This window comes from Cyrtonyx montezumae, unplaced genomic scaffold, assembly GCF_038088225.1.
Source record: "Cyrtonyx montezumae isolate F1298 unplaced genomic scaffold, pur_monq_1.0 scaffold_7, whole genome shotgun sequence".
Taxonomy (NCBI): domain Eukaryota; kingdom Metazoa; phylum Chordata; class Aves; order Galliformes; family Odontophoridae; genus Cyrtonyx; species Cyrtonyx montezumae.
Genome location: NW_027072078.1, coordinates 21,781,313 through 21,800,395, shown reverse-complemented (window position 1 = coordinate 21,800,395; position 19,083 = coordinate 21,781,313). Strand labels below are relative to the sequence as shown.

At 43.0% G+C, this 19,083-nt stretch overlaps 1 protein-coding gene across 1 annotated transcript in view; it reads right to left on the bottom strand.

Annotated features, from left to right (window-relative positions):
• Positions 1 to 19,083, bottom strand: part of USP37 (ubiquitin specific peptidase 37) — a 34,916-nt gene that overhangs the window by 15,186 nt on the left and 647 nt on the right. Inside the window, exons 3-15 of the mRNA XM_065751228.1 lie at positions 11,086 to 11,257; positions 10,438 to 10,538; positions 9,047 to 9,228; positions 8,608 to 8,682; positions 7,961 to 8,058; positions 6,720 to 6,804; positions 6,086 to 6,247; positions 5,501 to 5,632; positions 4,096 to 4,219; positions 3,630 to 3,835; positions 2,920 to 3,037; positions 2,132 to 2,211; positions 775 to 939 (exon numbers count right to left, since the gene is read on the bottom strand). Coding sequence (XP_065607300.1) covers positions 775 to 939; positions 2,132 to 2,211; positions 2,920 to 3,037; positions 3,630 to 3,835; positions 4,096 to 4,219; positions 5,501 to 5,632; positions 6,086 to 6,247; positions 6,720 to 6,804; positions 7,961 to 8,058; positions 8,608 to 8,682; positions 9,047 to 9,228; positions 10,438 to 10,538; positions 11,086 to 11,257 — 1,700 coding nt within the window. The remainder of the gene's footprint in view (positions 1 to 774; positions 940 to 2,131; positions 2,212 to 2,919; positions 3,038 to 3,629; positions 3,836 to 4,095; positions 4,220 to 5,500; positions 5,633 to 6,085; positions 6,248 to 6,719; positions 6,805 to 7,960; positions 8,059 to 8,607; positions 8,683 to 9,046; positions 9,229 to 10,437; positions 10,539 to 11,085; positions 11,258 to 19,083) is intronic.

Below are 19,083 nucleotides of genomic sequence, written 5' to 3'. Positions count from 1 at the left end.
AACTTTTCCATCATTCTCCTCAAGCCAGGGCTGCTTCTCCTCAGCTTCATCACTTTTTCACTGTCTGGATTAATCAGAATGGTTTCCATGATTAAAAAAAAATAAATCACTGAAGAGCCATTTCTTATATGTTTTAAAGTATGTCTGCATTGTCTAGCTTTACCTCTTAAACATAATGAAAAGCTTAAGATTTCTACTCTTAAAGCAAACTCTTGAGAAACCTCCAGGTAAATCTCAAACTCCACTAAGCATCCAGCAGAAGAACACTTGCTGTGTTGCTCAACACAGATAACAGACATATCCTATCTTACTACATTTACAGTATGTCAGAATGTAAGGACCACAAGTGACCTCAGGGCATTTTGTTCCTTATTCTGGCACATCTGTGTGACATCTGGCACTTTTAATCTGTGTCTCAGGACAAGCAGCTGTACCAATATATCTGCTGCAGGGAAAAGAGTATTTTCAACACGTGAAGTCCTCAGATATTACAGAAGCACAGTAAAGGCAATGAAAAATGAATGACAGCATGAGGTGTACAAGTGAAATCTGAAGAAAAGGAATGATGTTATGCCTTCTCAGCAGAATTAAGCATGCTATAATCAAAAAGCAATCTAGATTTTGTACCAAGAGGCTAGATTATGTATCTCACACCAGAGGCCGCATAATTTTGGTGTTTCCTTATCTAGACATCAGATAGAGTAGATCTGACAACTGACAACCTCACTGCAGGCGTTTAACATGGCGCACACCAAACCCAGGCTGTGCACTTACATTGCAGAATGGGCACTCCAGCCCAGTGTCAGTGGCAGCCTCGTGCTTTCTGTACAGTGTGAAAGCAGGGTTAAGTATCTCGGAATAACCACCTGCTGCCCAACTTTGTGATTGAGGGACAATGCTACATTGAAGCTGTATCGTTTCAGATGAAGAATCAGGACCCTGAAAAATATGAGAGAAATACAGATTGGAATGTTAATCTCAAGATGGAAGTTAGAAAAGCTATGAAAAATCCAAGTAGTTCTGTTCACAAAGAAATGCATTCATGTGCTTTAAAACAGATCATCACTTTGGAGAGAAAGAGAGAAGCCTTATCTCTTTCTTATCTGGCAAGAGATGCATAATCACTCTCCCATCCACCTCCCAACTCTGCATAAGGCGCAGGATGCAGGCTGCCAAAAGGCTTTCTGCTTTCATCTGCACCACCCTGCTCCTCAGGCAGGCAGAAGCAAGCAGCTCTAATCAAACGCATTATTCCTACTACTTGGTGACAGGCATAGGAAACAACACTAATGTTACACACACCAGAATGATCATATATCACTTGCAGGTATTTGACAGAGACAGCTTCCCAAAGCTGAAGAAAAGCTGTGCCCAGTGGAAGACAAGTACTCATTTTATCTGTCATAACACTTCTGAAGAAGAGCTTTTGATCAGAACAGTATAAAGAGCTTGAAGAAGTCTCCTTGCACTCAGCCTTCTCCCTTATGCTTATCCCTTTGTACTGGCTACTTAGATCAGGCAGTCGTACCATCACTTATGCTGTGCTAGCACCCAAATACTTTGACAAAAGTTTTGCAGTGCTATCAAAGTACATAAGCTAGCTAAGAAAATCGCAAGCGATGCTTTTAGCAAAACATCAAGTTACCATCTGTACAAGCACACGAGTGGGACAAGGATAGTGGCCAGATTAAAAGCATCCAACATTCGCTTTAAGCTTAACATCCCATGAAATACTGAGAGAGAAACCAGGGATCAATAAAGACCAAAGCAAAACCCTCTATATGAATTCTGATAAGAACGTCCCAAACTCAGTCTTGCCCATCAGGTCAACTGAGCACTAAACCTTAGATGTACAGAATCCATTTACTGTTCATACCTCCCACCTGAGAATCCAACAAAAGGGGAAAGGGAAAACTCAAACCTCCCTGTATAGTGATGGAGGAAGGAATAAGTGTTGCAAAGGGTACTCAGCATGTAGAAGGTTTTCAGAAGGAAACTGTGGATCTTCCTCACATACTGACCACCATACATGATGTCCTATCCATTATTACATACTTAATCTTTGAGAAGCTTCTGCACACACTTTTGGGATGTGTTTCCAGGAAAAAAAGGAACAGATGCCAATAATTACCTGGGAAGCCTATTGAATTTGTGTGTGACAACAGCAGACTTTCCATTGCATTTCTCACAGGAATACTCAATTTCCTCTGCCTGTGTTAGAACAGAACAAAGACTAGTGGAACAAAAGATGCATCAAACAGTTTTCAACAGAAAGTACATTTCTTTTTGCTGTCATAAAAGCTCCTCAAGAGAGCAGTTACACTAGAAGTAATATTAATCTCCAATATGATCTAACAAGAGGGTACCTGATAGCAGCATGGGTAGCAAAACTTAGAATTTGACAACATATCAGCTGATACAAGAATGATGAGCAATATTTTCCCTAAAAGTCTACTGCACAGACCACAGCTGAATCAAATAAGATGTCAAAGATGATTTTCTCTGTTGTTCACTTGTCCTCCCCCTGCAACAGCTTTTGCTTTATGATTATTTACCATGAAGTTCATTCTCTCATTCAAAATCTTAGCTTCATTCATGAGAAGTTGTCCTCATCTAAGCTCATCAGAAACATGCTGCACTAATTTAGACCAGTGAACAAGCTAGTGAAGCATCCCAGCCCAGAGGGAGAAGCAGTAAATCCAGAGCTATTTATCTCAGTCAGAAAGTCTCCCTTCTCGTTTGTACCTTAATTATTTCACCACAAAATGGGAAATGTACTTATTTCATAGCAATATTGAAAAAATCTGTTAATTTATACACAGCATTTTACAATAAAAATTTCCGTATACTCTTAATGTCCAAACCTCAAAAGCATAGAAGTATTTATTTCATGTTTATATATGTCAATGAACTATGTACCCGAAAGAAGAGGTCAAGGGAATCCTGGATTGACCGAGAGGGAAACAATTTCTTTCTTCGAGGAAGGTCAATGGAGAGGTCATTAAACTGTTCCCGTTTGGTGACTGTTTCACCACACCTAAAAAAGAAGTGTGCTTATGTAAACCCGATAAAAAATAAACTTGAAATCACTAACAATTTATATTTTTTAGGCTAAAGTAACTTCCCAGAAACTGTATGAATCTTGCTCTATTTTACCCACATCAGAATTGTTTCATGCTTATGACAAAGATGAATTTGAGGATTTTAACTTCAATGCTTTAGTAACTTAAAAAACAAACAAAAGAAACCACTTGTGAATGAGAAGGAACAAAAGACCCTGGTCTGTGAAAACTGCTTGGTGAGGCCAAGCGATAAGGTACAGAACAAACCAGAGCTGGTTTACATCTCTTTCTGCAATAACCTAGAGATTGAAGAAAACATCATTCCCTGGAAGCCCTTAGAACGAACAAATAATCACAGCTTCCCATTTTTTAGGGAGACACTGATTGGCTGAAATCCTCTTCCTTTTGTTCTCAGATAACTGACAGACAAAAAGAACAGCAGAGAAGCTTTCCAGTGGCTATGTCATGAAGCACTAAAAATCTATCTAATGGTAAGAATCTATTTCAAGGTGGCCAGTAGCAGCAGAGAGCATTTCCCTAATGAGAAAAGCTCTGAAGCACACTCACGTTTTACAGATGATAGAATGCTGAACCTCAAACTCTAAGTTACTGATAACCGGGCAAGTATAAACTTTGGTAGCTGAAAGATCATCAGAAGCCCGTCCAGGTGAGCTATCATCATTAGGGACTGGTTCACTCTTCCAAGTTTTGTTCAGCTTTTCCATGTCCTCTTTCAGCTGGTCCAGACACTGGCTCAGGAACTCGTGCGCATCCTAGAAACAGGGTAATCTCAACAAAGCCATTTTCTAAAAGACCATTCAGAATCTCTCGCATGTGGATGAGAGAAATTACATTTCCACCCACTACATTCAGCAATACTAAGACAGTTTTGATCTAGCAGAGGGCAGGCAACGGTCATCATTCAACTAAAAGCTCAAATAGCTGCCAAACGGAGATGAAGCCTGGCAGGAGTTCATTGCAGTCCAAACAATGAACAACATACGCAGTTGGTTCTAGACTATATGGTACTTACATTCTGCATATACCCAGAGAATCTCTCGGCAGTAGCTGAAATGGCACTTTTCACCTTCTTGAGCAACTCCTTCTTAACCTCAGGGCTGCTGACATCCTTTTTCGCTAGGAGATGGGCAAAACGTCTGTAGAAATCAATGCAATGAGACACTGAGTGGCTGCCAGGACTTCAGGCAAATGCAACAGAACACGTGGCATCTTACTTTATGAAGATTCCTACAAGGTTTTACCCTGTGATAAGCAGTGTGGGAGTTTCACATGAAAATATTTCAGAAAAAGGAAAATAATCTTTTATATTTCAAGTATCTTGAATTCTAACTTGAGTTCACCACTGGAACAGGACCCAGATGAAAATATTCAATCTCTTCTAAGTAAAGAGAAGGGCCCTATAAAGCTCTATTAACTTACTCCTGCAATAGGTTTTACAGTAAGATAAAAACCAATGCTTTTTGAAAATACATACTAATAGGAGTCTTCAGTTGTTTATTTTAGTGTCATTTCATAAATGATTGAGTTCAGGTTCTATGGTCAAAAGCTCTTTTTCTTGCCTTTTTTTTTTGTTTTGTTATGGTATTGTTACACAAGCTCTGCCCACAGTTTGCCTTTAGATATAAAAGGCGCAACTATAAGGAATGTTTGTACAAAATTTCGGGAAAGAACTTCCCAAAATGCACATCACTGCAATGCAATCAATCATATCTACAATTCTGAGTGACATAGACTTCAAGAAGATGCAACAAAAACAGAAGCGACTCCAAAGAATACACGATAATGAAACGGATACAGAAATGGTTCTCATGCTCTGAATCTTTTTAGTAAGAGAAAAATAGGAGGCAAAATAGCACATATAACAAAAATCCTGAATAAGAGAGAGCACAGTGCATACCTGAATGGCAGTCTGTCTTTTTTTGGTAGACATACAACAGAATCATAATGGCAAATGGATTCCGAATTTCAAAGAGAAAAAAGAATTTAACATATTACAGAAACTTTTGGCTTTTCTTGACATGAGGTTTGCCTGAACCCAGAGTTTGGCTGAATTCAGAAAAAGATTACCACCACTTTTCACAGCTACTAGACAAAGCACCTCTTCCAAACATTTGCAAACCTCATGCAGCAGGAAGTGGGTGACCAGCTTAGACCCTAGCTGGTAATGCTTTAAGAAGTTATTCTGCATCTATAATAAAGGTTTTTTACACGTTTTAATCTACCACTAAAGTAGAACATATCAAAAACTACTCAGCACTGCAACTCCTAAAAGCCCACTTCCTGAGTAAAGCTTCAGAATACAGACAGTTACATCTACATACACACACACACGTCATCCTCTACACAAAGCTGCTCCAATACTATGGAACTAGCTTCTCAGTAATGAAAGAGAAAGTATTCTTCCCAGACAGTTTTACCTGATAAGCGCATTGAGTGGAATTTTTTTCCATGGGATACCCTGCTTGAGCAAATCATTAGCAAAAGACTGGATTGAAAACAAGGACTGTAGAATGGCATTCATATAGCAGGTGTTTCCTAAGTTAGAAAACCTGAAAAACAAAATTAAACACAGTATGTAAATAAATGCAACACCATGCCTGCGTTAAACAGCACTGATACCATATAGGACCATCCATCACCCCAAGTACAGCCCACTTAGTTTTTACTGGAGCTGTCCTTCTGCCTTTCACACTAAACTTTTTCACACTAAAATTACAGAAGGCAATGTTTGTCAGGAAAGCATCCCTGAGTTACTACAATCAAAATTTTAAGATGCGTGTATATGTACGAGATACAAAAGTGAATAATGGAAGTGGTAGGAAAGGAATGTCAATTACCTAGTTATCGTATGTGAATTTAAGAATATATATTTTCATGCCAGGAAACGTGCTCCCTGTCTCAGTGTTCATGGAGTTCAGTATTTTTTTCTCCCACGAAACAATTATAACAAGAATATGCACGTTCTAACGACATGCATGCTAGATAAAGAAAATTAAACCTACCCTTGTAATTGCTGCTGAGGATGTGTAGAAAGGGGCACTCGGGGTTTGTTCCACCCTGTGTAATCTTGATTAGATCTCATTTTTTTAACAGAAAGAGGGGCAGGTTGAGAAAGAAATCCCAGACTCCTTTTTGTTGAAGTAGTCTGGCTGGATACAGCAGACCTAAACCATAAAAGAATAAGTGTAAGATCTCTAATGCTCTGCCTTAAATAGTAACACTTCATGACACCACAGCTGCATCACCACAGAGGACAAGGACCAGCACAGTCACAGGAAACAACTGACATCTATCACAATGACCAAGAGGTACTAAAAGGCAGATGTATCTGTCAGAACACTTTCCTGATTAAATCTCCTTACATCTACAGGCATGTAGGTAGTATCATTTGAACCAACTACACTTCAGGTATCATCTAGATCAGTCATTCACAATGACTATAAAAGACTGATCTTAGAAAGTCTATCTATTTAAAGCAATACTGGAGCTGGTAGGTATTAGTAGAGCAATTGTAGCCGCACTGAGCACTCGGGATTTCAAGCTATACACATTTTATGCATAAAAACAGGTAACAGAAGATCCTAATTCCTGGGAAAAGACTGTCATTTAAAGCTCAGGGTAGTGAATCAGTCCTACCTGTCCAGCGTGGAACTGCTAGTGGAGTATTCTTTTGATGAGGACCTACTACCATAAAAGGATGATGACTGCAGCGGTAAAACACCTTCATAAAAAGAAATACAGAGAGGTAGGTCACTTTATTTCACATAACTCATATCTTTTATGATACACTGATGATTTCCAATTATGAAACCAAAAAGTTTCAAAATTCTTAAAATACTATCCTCCAGATACATCACAGAAAATATTAAAGCAAGTATCTTACAAGTACTAGCACAAATATTGATAACATGTACACAAAGAGACCCTGAATTTTTAATTTGATTTCGTATCATAATCACAGAATTGCAGGGGTAGGAAGGGACCTCTAAAACAAGTCCAAAAACCCTGTTAAAAGCATGTTCCCTGTTTATGAGCTTAAAGGGTTTGGAGCCACGCAGCTTTCAAAAATGTAGCCATATGAAGAAAAGGAAGTTTGCAGTACTGTTACCTGAACTTACAGTCATACACAGATTTCAGCTTTGACTCTACAGCACAAACCTAGTTTTCACTCACAGAAACATCTGCTCTACTTGTTTCTCCTCTAGTAACAAGTTTGCACCATCAGAGTTGCACTAGAAAAGGAATGCATTCAGCAACGATCCCATTAAAAACAAGGTCTTCAGTACATTCCTTTTTGTGGGGAAAGACTGGGTATTGAGAAGTAAAAATCAACAAAGTGGGGTGCTTACTAGCCTACATACATCCACATTATAATATTTCCTGTAAACCTTTGTCACACACACCAGAATTCAACAGAATTCTAGCCTCTCTAACTTCCGGGGTAGAACTAGGGAAGGAAAAGCAACCAGTACAGATTCTGAGTATAAAAATCTATCATACAATTTGTGCAAGCACTAATAGCCCAGAAAAGTTTCTGAGATAAATGAGAAAGCATTAGACATTTACAAGATACCCCTCCCAAAGGGAAGGGCAGCTGGGAGCAAAGTATGAAGCTGCCTGTTGAACTTTCAAACAAGCACACACATTAGCTGGCCTTGGCAGTCAAGAACAGGGGTCAGGGTCACAACAAACAGCAGCAAAAGATAACTCAGAGTAGGCTCTGAAAGCAAAGGAAAGATGCCCAAGTCTTAGATATGGCTTCTGTAGGAAGCAGGAATGTTCGTGGCACAAAGCAAATCAGGAAAACAACCTCTAAAACAACTCTCTAAGCTAACAACTGGAAAAAACAAGTATCATGGATTTGCTTTTATTTTTACCTGATGACCTATTTTCCTCCTCTTGCTTCAGTTTTAACTGTTTCTCTCTGCTACTGTTTAAGTATTTCCACGCTGGATCACTCATGGCTATATTATTCCTGTAGGTATACAAGAGCGCAAGTCAGATGTTACAGAAAACACAGGATAAGCCAGCATGACATTTACAACTTGTTTTAAAGCATTTATGTCAAGGGATTAAGGTGTTAGAAGTACTGAACAGGTTAAATTTTGCTCACAAGTTTAACCAATTATTTTAACAGGACTTTTTACTTATGATTAAATACAATTGTGCATACAGACCATGTTTTCCAAGTAACAATTTCTCTTTATGAATTTTGTCTTAAAAAAACCTCAAAATAAGTTCAAGAAAAAAGCTACCTAAGCTATGTAGCTATATAGGTTATATCTAGACTCAGCTTATAAAAGGTGACACAAAATTTGCACAGCCTCCTGCAAACACACAGCAAGATCAGGTTATATTTCCCTCGCTAACCCTGAATGCAAACCTGATTTCAAGCATTCAGTGTGTTCAGAAGCCAACTAGCAACTGCCCTGTAGTACGTTGCCAAGTCAAGAAACACCCAAACACTCTTTTTAAAAAGTGCAAGTAGGGTTTAAATCAGAAAGAAGAAACATCAGTTACTTACGTCGAAGAATCATTCTCTTTGGGATAATCTTCACTCATTTCTGAACTTGGAGGCTGTGCTCTTTTCCTCTTTTCACTAATGACAGGAAGGAATTTGAAGTGGTCACTCCTTCAGAAAGGCAAGTAAACGATCCTCTTCCAACAGAAGAGCATTTCTTAATGCCTCCTATGTGTGTTTCACCTATCTTCCACAGTTTTCACTTTTATAATACGGCACACAGCGAACACTTTGGTCTGCCCAGCTCCTAAGCTGTTCATAAAGCTCAAGTGACTGTAACCAGCAAGAGGCTGGAAAAACACACTTTATCACCCTCGTCAAAGCAACAAAAACAGAGGAAGAACCATATTCTCTTCTTCCTTCTAGGTACAGTAACTCTACTGCCAGTTCTCTAGAGACCTAAACTCTTACAACGTCACATGCACAGTTGGAAAGCACTCACCGATTCTCTAGCAAGCCTGCTCTGTGGGGGACTGATGATGTTGGAGATGCTGCAACATTCACCCTGTTGCTAGGCACTCCACTTCCAGTGGAGCTCTTAACGGATGCCCGAGCTGGGGTGCCCAGCACCTTGCGAAATGGATTTTCATCCTTATTTTCCACAGTCGCCCTTTTGGGAGGAGCCTGCAAAAGCAAAAGAGTGAAAAACATGACCACCACCATGAGCCTACACTAGCGTGTACGCTCAACTTGCTGCAGTGTAGCACCCAAAAGCAGAAAAGTGTCACTTGTGATAGAGTAAGAGTTTAACGTTCATTAGACTTATCAAACTTTTGACTGTACTGATTGAAGTCATAAGTGTGAAACTCCACAGCAGCAACAAATCTCTCATGTTCCAACAATAAGACAGTTGGGCTTTTGTCTTTTAAACCTCCTTTATGTGCTTTGAGATTAAAACACCCAAAGCACAACTCCTAACCACCCTCAGATCAATCCTGGGTGGTACCGAAAGAAAAAAATAAAAGCATATAAAAACCACACAATTACAACAATGCCTTGACAGCCCTGGGCTGATGCAATGAAATGAGCTAATAACTTGTTGACTAAGGAATGTGTGTCAGTTTCACACTTGAAAACTGAACATGTCCAATCTTACCACTGTATACACAAACTGAAGAGCTTTTACTGTGAGATTGCCTTTAAGCAACATGTAAAATTTGTTTTGGGACAACGTCAAAAAATACTTGCCCCCGGGGCTATAAGGATATATTCACAGAAATTACATTGAAAATTAAAGTTGGTAGATACATCATTGTGGAAGAAAAGGAAGAACTGAAATCTTTTGAAGAAAAAACACTTCAGGGAAAGGTCTGCAAAGTATGCACACGCAAAAAAAAAAAAGCAGAATGGCACAAATACAGTAATTCTATCCTGATATAAAAACTTAGCCAACAGCTTCTTCTCAATGTACACATTTGGCTAAAACGTACTAAACTCATTAAGACCTGCGCTGATCACAGCTTTCTTAGCTGCCTTGTATTTAAGATGTTCAATATAAACAAAGATATTCAAAACTCAGAAGCAAGCCTCAACCATAGACTTTCCTTCAATTGCTGCTTCTCATTTGCCTAATAGCTCAGTGTGAAGAATATATGTAGTTTTCTACAGGCAGTTGTTGACCTTCCTAAAGCAAAGACTACGAGCCTCCTTACAAGCAAGAAGCACCACTGCCAACCATCCGGCACACATCTATTACAAGCCCCATAGGTTACAAAGACTTTGGGTGCAAAGTAAATACTTACAGTGCTATTACAACATGCAATAAGAGAATGAGAGGGGGGAATGAATGAAATAAAATTAGAGAAGAGGAAAAACGTGAACAGTTGAACAAACCTGATTCTCTATATAAGAGAATTGCCTATTAGCTTCCTTCTGTGTGGTCCTGCTGCCCAGCACACCTCCAAAGCTGCCAGATCCCTGAGAGGGTTTCCCAGCTGACAGGAAAAGTACACAATGTTTGATTTGATGCTCATTTAACTGACCAGCATTTGTATGTGTAAGATGCTATTTTGCAGTTGGTTTTGGAAGAGACACACCAAATTTCTTGCCAACAGACAGTACAACATTCTGAGTGCATAGACATAAGCACATGTTTATGGATTGTCCTTATATTGGCCATTTACTCAGTGTGATGTAAAGTTCCTATCCTTAAAATAACCAAAATAAGTGGAAAAATAAAAAGGAAAGAGACTATGCAGGTGTGATAAAGGCACGAGTTTTTCAAATACCAACATGCATACAACAGAAACAATTCCTGATTGTTTCATCTTTGCTTATCATTCAGCGTGACAAAGGCATGAGAAAGGTACACAACAAAAACTGGGGGTCAGAGCCAGAAAGAAGTCACTGCACAAATATGACATGGGCAGAAAGTAGCATAAGGAGGAAAGGTGGCTAAAGGTGAAAAAAACAACAAAAAACCCCACAGCACTGCACCTTCTCTAAGCCGTTGCTGATGTGAATTACAACTCCAGCACTTACCAGTGTGAACCCTGTCTTGATGAACCGCATCCAAATACATCCGCATCTCATTTGCATCTTTAAGCGGTACCTTATCAATGGTCAGGAAGCTGGTATCCTTCAGCGTCAGCATCAGGCAGCACAGCTTTCTGCCATTGGGTCGTAAGGTCACAGACTTAATGTTATGGCTTAGCTGAAAGCAAAGAAATGACCATCAGCAGATGTGAGCTTTAAGAAGGCCAAAATACTCACAATTTCAAACAAAGCACTTCAAATGGAGAGAGAGGGTGTGTGGGAACTGTTGAATCACGGCCTGAACCACTGATCGACCACGTGAAGCAAGCACTGAGTCAGCTGCAGGAGCACAGGTGAAGGCAATGTACCTGTGTGATTGGAAGGGGTGGAGTCTGGCTCAACCTCTCCCAGACGCCATTTAAGGGCTGACCACCACTGGGGAAGGGTCTCTTGCTGGAAATCCCTCTCCTGTGGAGTTACTGGTGAGCCTCAACCATCTGCAAAAGGTGAGTCTCTCTTTATTTACCAGTTGTCTGCTTACTATCCAGATAAGCCAAGCAAAATATATCATCTACCTTGTTAGTTTCTGTGAATTCTGTTAATTTGGGTTATTCATACTACAGAGGGCAAGAGGCACTTAGGCAGAAACACATTTTCCTGCTCTACTCTCAGCAAACATTAAGCCTCAGAGAATTAATGCTATCAGTCATCTGGGAGCTGAATAACCCAAAGGACAGCACCACTATGGCTCATAAACCCCTGCATTCCTGGATAAGCTTTCCAAAATTTGCTCTGCTGTTGAGTGCAATCCTTCTGAATTGAAGGAATAAAAACATTCAACAGTCCCCTTCAGCTCTCTGAAGTTCCTGTATCTGGTTCAAAATGTTGTGTCAAAGATGGGTAAAGTTTAAAAGTTTTGAGTTTTAAATTTTGCGTGCAAACTCCTATTCACTTCATAATTCTCTAAGGAGAAAACAGATTTGAAGCAGCTTAAAAAATTTCACTGGGTAGTAAGTCATTAAGAAACATGCTTAGTCTGTATAGATAGTAACAATTAAAAGTTGACAAAAGTTTATGGTCATGCATGAAAGTAATTTTAATGAGTTCCTCTCCAATAATTCCACTACCACTATATTATGACATGAGCAATTGCTGCTTCCTGCTAAGTCTCTCAAGAGGAGGTATAGGTTTCTTGGAAATGCAACCATGTATATGTCAATACAAGTCACTTTTGATTCTTCTGTCCTTTTGCACTTAATTATTCATTTTTCTGGCATATCTGTGGCCTTTCCTAAGAACTAGGCACTGCTATACAATGATGTTTTTGCCAGTACATAACTGTAGTGCAAGCTGAAAGCACAGCCAAGGCCATCAGGCACTGCAGAGCAAGAGGCTGCCCCATCAGATTGGAGCCTCCTCCTAAAGCAGCCTGACCTGTGTATTACCACACAGCTGATACAAATAACTATGTCCAATTAGCAGGCATGAACACCAATCATAATGCAACCTCAGTTTCACTCTACAGTTTTGTCTATTTAAAACTGTGCTAAAGTTTAGAACAAAAATTGATTCCTGTATGCAGTGTTAATCCATGAGATTTTTTGTTTTCCCCCTACATACTGAAAAGTGGACTCTTAAAACAGAGGTCAGTGCACATGAGTTACAGATACATTGTGTTGCACTGAGTCCTCGTGATCAACTGCTTTGGAGTCGGCACAGCCGGAGCTGCAGTGGCTGATTGAGGGAAACGGCGGGGGATTTAAAACGATCGGAACCCGGAAGTACCGCTCAGTCCTCGTGATCAACTGCTTTGGAGTCGGCACAGCCGGAGCTGCAGTGGCTGATTGAGGTACAGGGTGGGTTTTCGGGAGGTTCCAGTCTCTCGGGAACCGAGTGAGAGCAGCTAGTCCCGGCAGACCCCGGCAGCTCTCTCTCGCGAGAGGCTGACGTGGCGTAGGCGTTGCCAGGGAAACGGCGGGGGATTTAAAACGATCGGAACCCGGAAGTACCGCTCAGTCCTCGTGATCAACTGCTTTGGAGTCGGCACAGCCGGAGCTGCAGTGGCTGATTGAGGGAAACGGCGGGGGATTTAAAACGATCGGAACCCGGAAGTACCGCTCAGTCCTTGTGATCAACTGCTTTGGAGTCGGCACAGCCGGAGCTGCAGTGGCTGATTGAGGTACAGGGTGGGTTTTCGGGAGGTTCCAGTCTCTCGGGAACCGAGTGAGAGCAGGCAGTCCCAACGGCTGTTCTCGCGAGAGGTTAACGAAGCGTTAACGAGGCGCAGGTGTTAACGAGGTAGGTGTTAACGAGGCATAGGCGTTGCCAGGGTTTCAGTGCCCTCGCCCACACTCCTCAGCTGATTAGGGCTGAAGAGGTATATCCCTGAAGGGCTCAGGGAGGGCCGCGAAGTATCACATTACAATTCATATCTATATATATATTATTATAAACCATTATTTATTTATTTACTCTCAATTTTTTTTCATTTCTTTGTTTTTATTTTGTTCTGTCATGGTCTCTACAAGACAGAGGGCTTGCCTTAAGAAGGCTGTGGCGACCCAGACAGAAGGTCTGCCTAGAAGTGTGGCTACACAGGTCTCTGGTTGCAAGGAGTGTCAGAGCCTGCTACTACTAGATGAGGGTGCTAAGCAGTTCTCCTGTGCAAGGTGTGAGCAGGTGGAAGATCTGCTTAACATGGTGGTTGAATTGAAGGAGGAGGTTGAGAGACTGAGGGCCATCAGGGACTGTGAGAGGGAGATTGACTGGTGGAGTAACTCCCTAGAGTGCCAGAGAGAAAGGTACCAGGGAGATCCCCCACAGTTTCTGGTGGACTCCCTGACCTGTCCCCGTAGGGCAGAAGGGGGATATCTGAGGGATAGGGAGGGCTGGCAGAGAGTCCCTACTCGGTGCCGTGGGCGATCTCCCCCTCTGCCTCCCCAGTGCCCCCAGATACCCCTAAGCAATAGATTTGCAGCATTGGAAGTTGAAGAGGTGATAAGGGGTGAAGTGCAGGAAGATTCCCGCAGGAGGCCACCAATGGCAAGGCAGTCACCTCCGTGCATTGAGACTGCTGCTACTAAGAAAGAAAGGAAGGTGATCGTAGTGGGTGGCTCCCTTCTAAAGGGAACTGAGGGCCCCATTTGCAGACCAGACCCAAACCGCAGGGAAGTGTGCTGTCTCCCTGGGGCTCGAATCAGGGACATTACTAGAAGACTCCCGGACTTGATTCGCCCCACCGACTACTACCCATTACTAGTAGTTCAGGCAGACTGCAATGAAATATCTCAGAGAAGTCTGCGAACTATGAAAAGAGATTTTAGGGGATTAGGGCGATTAGTTCAAGGGGTGGGAGCACAAGTGGTGTTTGCTTCCATACCTTCTGGGGCGGTGAAGGACACAGAATGGGCTAGGAAAACACAAGTGATGAATAACTGGCTGAGAGGTTGGTGTAGAGATAGACACTTTGGGTTTTTTGACCATGGGACAGTTTACTCGGCTCCTGGCCTGTTATCTGTTGATGGGACACACCTATCCCAAAGGGGGAAATGAATCCTAGCACAGGAGCTAGCTGGACTCATTGAGAGAGCTTTAAACTAGCTGTGACGGGGGAAGGGGATAAAACAGGGCTCTCCAGTAAAGCGCCTAAGGAGGCTGTGCTGGAAAAAGGGGTGAGGCAGATATCTCAGCTGAAGTGCATCTATACCAATGCACGCAGCATGGGCAATAAACAAGAAGAGCTTGAAGCCATTGTGAGGCAGGCTAACTATGACCTTGTAGCTATTACAGAAACATGGTGGGACCTCTCCCATGACTGGAATACTGGGATTGATGGCTACAAGCTCTTCAGAAGGGATAGACAGGGAAGAAAGGGTGGTGGCATAGCTCTCTATATCAAAGGGTGTTTTGATGTTGAAGAACTAGTGGTTGGAAATGACAAAGTAGAGTGTCTATGGATAAGGATCAGGGGGATAGTCCTTAGGAGTGACATCGTGGTGGGGGTCTGTTACAGACCACCTAGTCAGGATGAAGAAATAGATGAGATGTTCTATAAACAACTCGTAGATGTTGCACGATGGCCAGCACTCGTTCTCATGGGGGACTTCAACTTCCCTGATATATGCTGGAAATACAATACTGCGCAGAGGAAGCAGTCCTTGAGATTTCTAGAATGTGTGGATGATTGCTTCCTGACTCAGCTGGTGCAAGAGCATACCAGGGGAGATGCCTTGCTTGACCTACTTTTCACTAACAGGGAAGGACTAGTAGGGGATGTGAAGGTTGGAGATTGTCTTGGCCAGAGTGACCATGAAATGGTGGAGTTTGCTATTCTGGGTGCCGTCAAGAGGGTGACTAGCAAAACTATTACCTTGGACTTCCAGAGGGCAGACTTTGACCTGTTCAGGACACTTGTTGCAAGGGTCCCTTGGGACTTGCTCCTGAAGGGTAAAGGGGTCCAGGAAGCCTGGATGCTCTTCAAGATGGAAATCTTAAAGGCACAGGAGCAGGCAGTCCCGGAGTCCTGTAAGTCAAGCCGGAGGAGCAAAAGACCAGTGTGGATGAACCGGGATCTTTTGTTGAGACTCCGAGAGAAAAGGAGAGTCTATGTCCTCTGGAAGATGGGTCAGGCTACTTGGGGTGACTACAGAGAACTGGCCAAGATCTGCAGGCAGAAAATTAGAAATGCTAAAGCCCAGCTTGAAATTAGGCTGGCTACTGCTGTAAAGGAGAACAGGAAACCCTTTTACAAATATATTAACAGCAGGAGAAAAACTAAGGAAAATTTCCCTCCTTTACTCAACGAGGCAGGCAATATAACCACAGATGATAAGGAAAAGGCTGAGGTTCTCAATGCCTTCTTCACATCTGTCTTTAATAGACAGGACAGTTATCCAAATGGTACTTGCCCTGACCTGGAAGTCTGGGACGGGGTGCATAATGCACCCCCTGTGATTCAAGCAGAGACGGTCAGAGATCTTCTCCTCCATCTGAACTCCCACAAGTCCATGGGGCCAGATGGGATCCACCCAAGGGTGCTGAGGGAGCTAGCAGAGGTGATTGCCGAGCCACTTTCTGCCATCTATCAGCATTCCTGGTTATCTGGAGAGGTCCCACAAGATTGGAGGCTTGCCGATGTGACTCCCATCTTCAAGAAAGGCCGTAAGGAAGACCCGGGGAACTACAGGCCTGTCAGCCTGACCTCGGTATCAGGGAAAGTTATGGAACAGATGTTATTGAGGGAGATCACACGACACGTGCATGGCAATAAAGGGATCAGACCCAGCCAGCACGGGTTCACCAGGGGCAGGTCGTGCTTGTCCAACCTCATCTCCTTCTATGACTGGGTGACCAGACAGGTAGATGAGGGAAAGGCTGTTGATGTAGTCTACCTGGACTTCAGCAAGGCCTTTGACACGGTCTCCCACAGTATTCTCCTAAGGAAACTGGCAGCCCGTGGTGTGGACAGGTTCACTCTTCTCTGGGTGGAGAACTGGCTGGAGGGCTGTGCCCAGAGGGTAGTGGTTAATGGAGTTAAGTCCAGCTGGCGTCCTGTTACGAGTGGTGTCCCCCAAGGGTCAGTTTTGGGGCCCATCTTGTTTAATATCTTTATTGATGACCTAGACGAGGGAATTGAGTGTACCCTCAGTAAGTTTGCAGATGACACAAAGCTGGGAGGATGTGTCAAACTGCCTGAGGGTAGGGAGGCCCTTCAGAGGGATTTGGATAGGCTGAACAGCTGGGCTGAGCAAAATGGGATGAGGTTCAATAAGACCAAGTGCCGGGTCCTGCACTTTGGCCACAATAACCCCATGCAATGCTATAGGCTTGGGGCAGAATGGCTTGAAGAATGTAGAGAGGAAAAGGACCTGGGGGTGTTGGTTGATGCTCGGCTCAACATGAGCCGGCAGTGTGCCCAGGTGGCTAAGAAGGCCAACAGCATCCTGGCCTGTATTAGAAATAGTGTAGCCAGCAGGAGCAGGGAGGTGATCATCCCCCTGTACTCAGCTCTGGTACGGCCGCACCTCGAGTACTGTGTTCAGTTTTGGGCCCCTCACTACAAGAAGGACATTGAGGCCCTGGAGCGTGTTCAGAGAAGGGCAACAAAACTGGGGAGGGGTCTGGAGCACAAGTCTTATGAGGAGCGGCTGAGGGAGCTGGGATTGTTTAGTCTGGAGAAGAGGAGGCTCAGAGGAGACCTTATTGCACTCTACCACTTCCTGAAGGGGGGTTGTGGTGAGGAGGGGGTAGGCCTCTTCTCCCTGATAAGTAATGACAGGACGAGAGGGAATGGCCACAAGTTGCGCCAGGGAAGATTTAGATTAGACCTCAGGAAGCATTTCTTTTCTGAAAGAGTGGTCAGGCACTGGAATGGCCTGCCTAGGGAGGTGGTTGAGGCACCATCCCTAGCGCTGTTCAAGAAGCGTTTAGATTAGGTGCTAAAGGACTTAATTTAGTAGTTGGGTAGAGATAGTGATAGGAGGATGGTTGGACTAGATGATCTTATAGGTCCTTTCCAACCTTATGAACTTATGAACTTATGAGATGCCAAAGTATTTCAAAATGCTCACATGAGAGGACTCCAAGCATGCTCTCTGTGCACCTGTTAACAAAGAGCATTAGCACCTTGTGAGGGGAAAGTAAATGACAAGTTTCATGTGGTATGGAGCTTGTATCTGGCAAACTCATCAAAACATTGAAACAACAGTAACAAAACTACAACCCAGGACCTATCCAAATGTTGTTACAGAAAAGCAAAGGAGCAAGGAAAACACCCACAACTGTCTCAGAGCAACTTGCCAGGGAAAACAAAAAACAAAAAATGTACCTGCAAAGCAGAATTACCAAGTAATTAGCACACCTGTAATGAGAGCACTCAGAGACTGGGGTCAGCTGCCACAGGTGTGCAGCACAAGGGGCAGCCCACTCTCCCAGCCTGCCTGCACCTGTGCTGCCTCAAGATGAGCAGCTCCAGCTGGAAGATAACTGTCAGCCAAACAAAGCTAATTGCTCCAAGGCTGGGGCTGTTTGTTTTCTCCTTTTCTCTGTGCCCTTAGCTGCACAGCACCATACCTCCCAGTCCATCAGACATGCTTGTCTCCTCCAAGTGCTTACAGACCTGGAGTGCCAAAGCCAGCAGAGAGGCAGGAGCAAAGCCTGCCCCTGTAGGCATAGCCAGCTGCTGGCCAGGCTCACCCTCCCACAGAACCACAGCTCCAAGCACTATTGTGCCACCAAACCACTTGTCCTGGCAGAAAAGAATACAAACAAGAACCTTAGGAAGGCACAAGGACAGCAGCAACGTGGGGTCCCATCAAAAGCACTGTGCATGGCAAGGTAGGCAGGTCTTAAGTTTTTCAAGCCTACAGCTACAGCAGTACAAGGTATCCAAAGCAATGCCTTTCTTACTCCTTGATCCCACTGGCAACACAGGCTTTCAGGTTCTTTGCTGAGACCTCTCAGATCACTAAGGGATCAAATCTGGTATTCCAAATACCAAACAAACTCTTTTTCACTAAGTTTGCCGACAGAAACAAATGGATCAGAGAGAAGCCTGACATATACCATAGTCAGAAAACAAGTGTGAGGTGTGAGAAAGCAGAAGCAGCATTGTTACAACACAAACCAATCCGAAAGTTGCCACGTGATGTAATTTTTTTAAGCACTCTTAGAAAAAAAAAAAAGAAAAGAAAGGATGGATGTCAGTGTTGCTATAGAATGGAAAATAAAGCAGTTTAGGCTGAAAATTGGAAGAGAGCCCTCAGCAGCAATGTGCTTTGTTGTTCCTGGGGGGAAACCATGTTCTTTGGTGTATTTTAAACATGAAACAAGGCAATATACAGCAGCAACACACACACTGTGCAGCACAGCCTGGTACTAACAAGACAGAAAGGCTGCAGCTACATCAACACCACCACATTGCAGCTGGAAGGTGGAACTCCACCTCCAGGCTGCACGCACATGGTAACAGAAAGCTAATGCGTTCCAAACAAGTGATTACGTGAG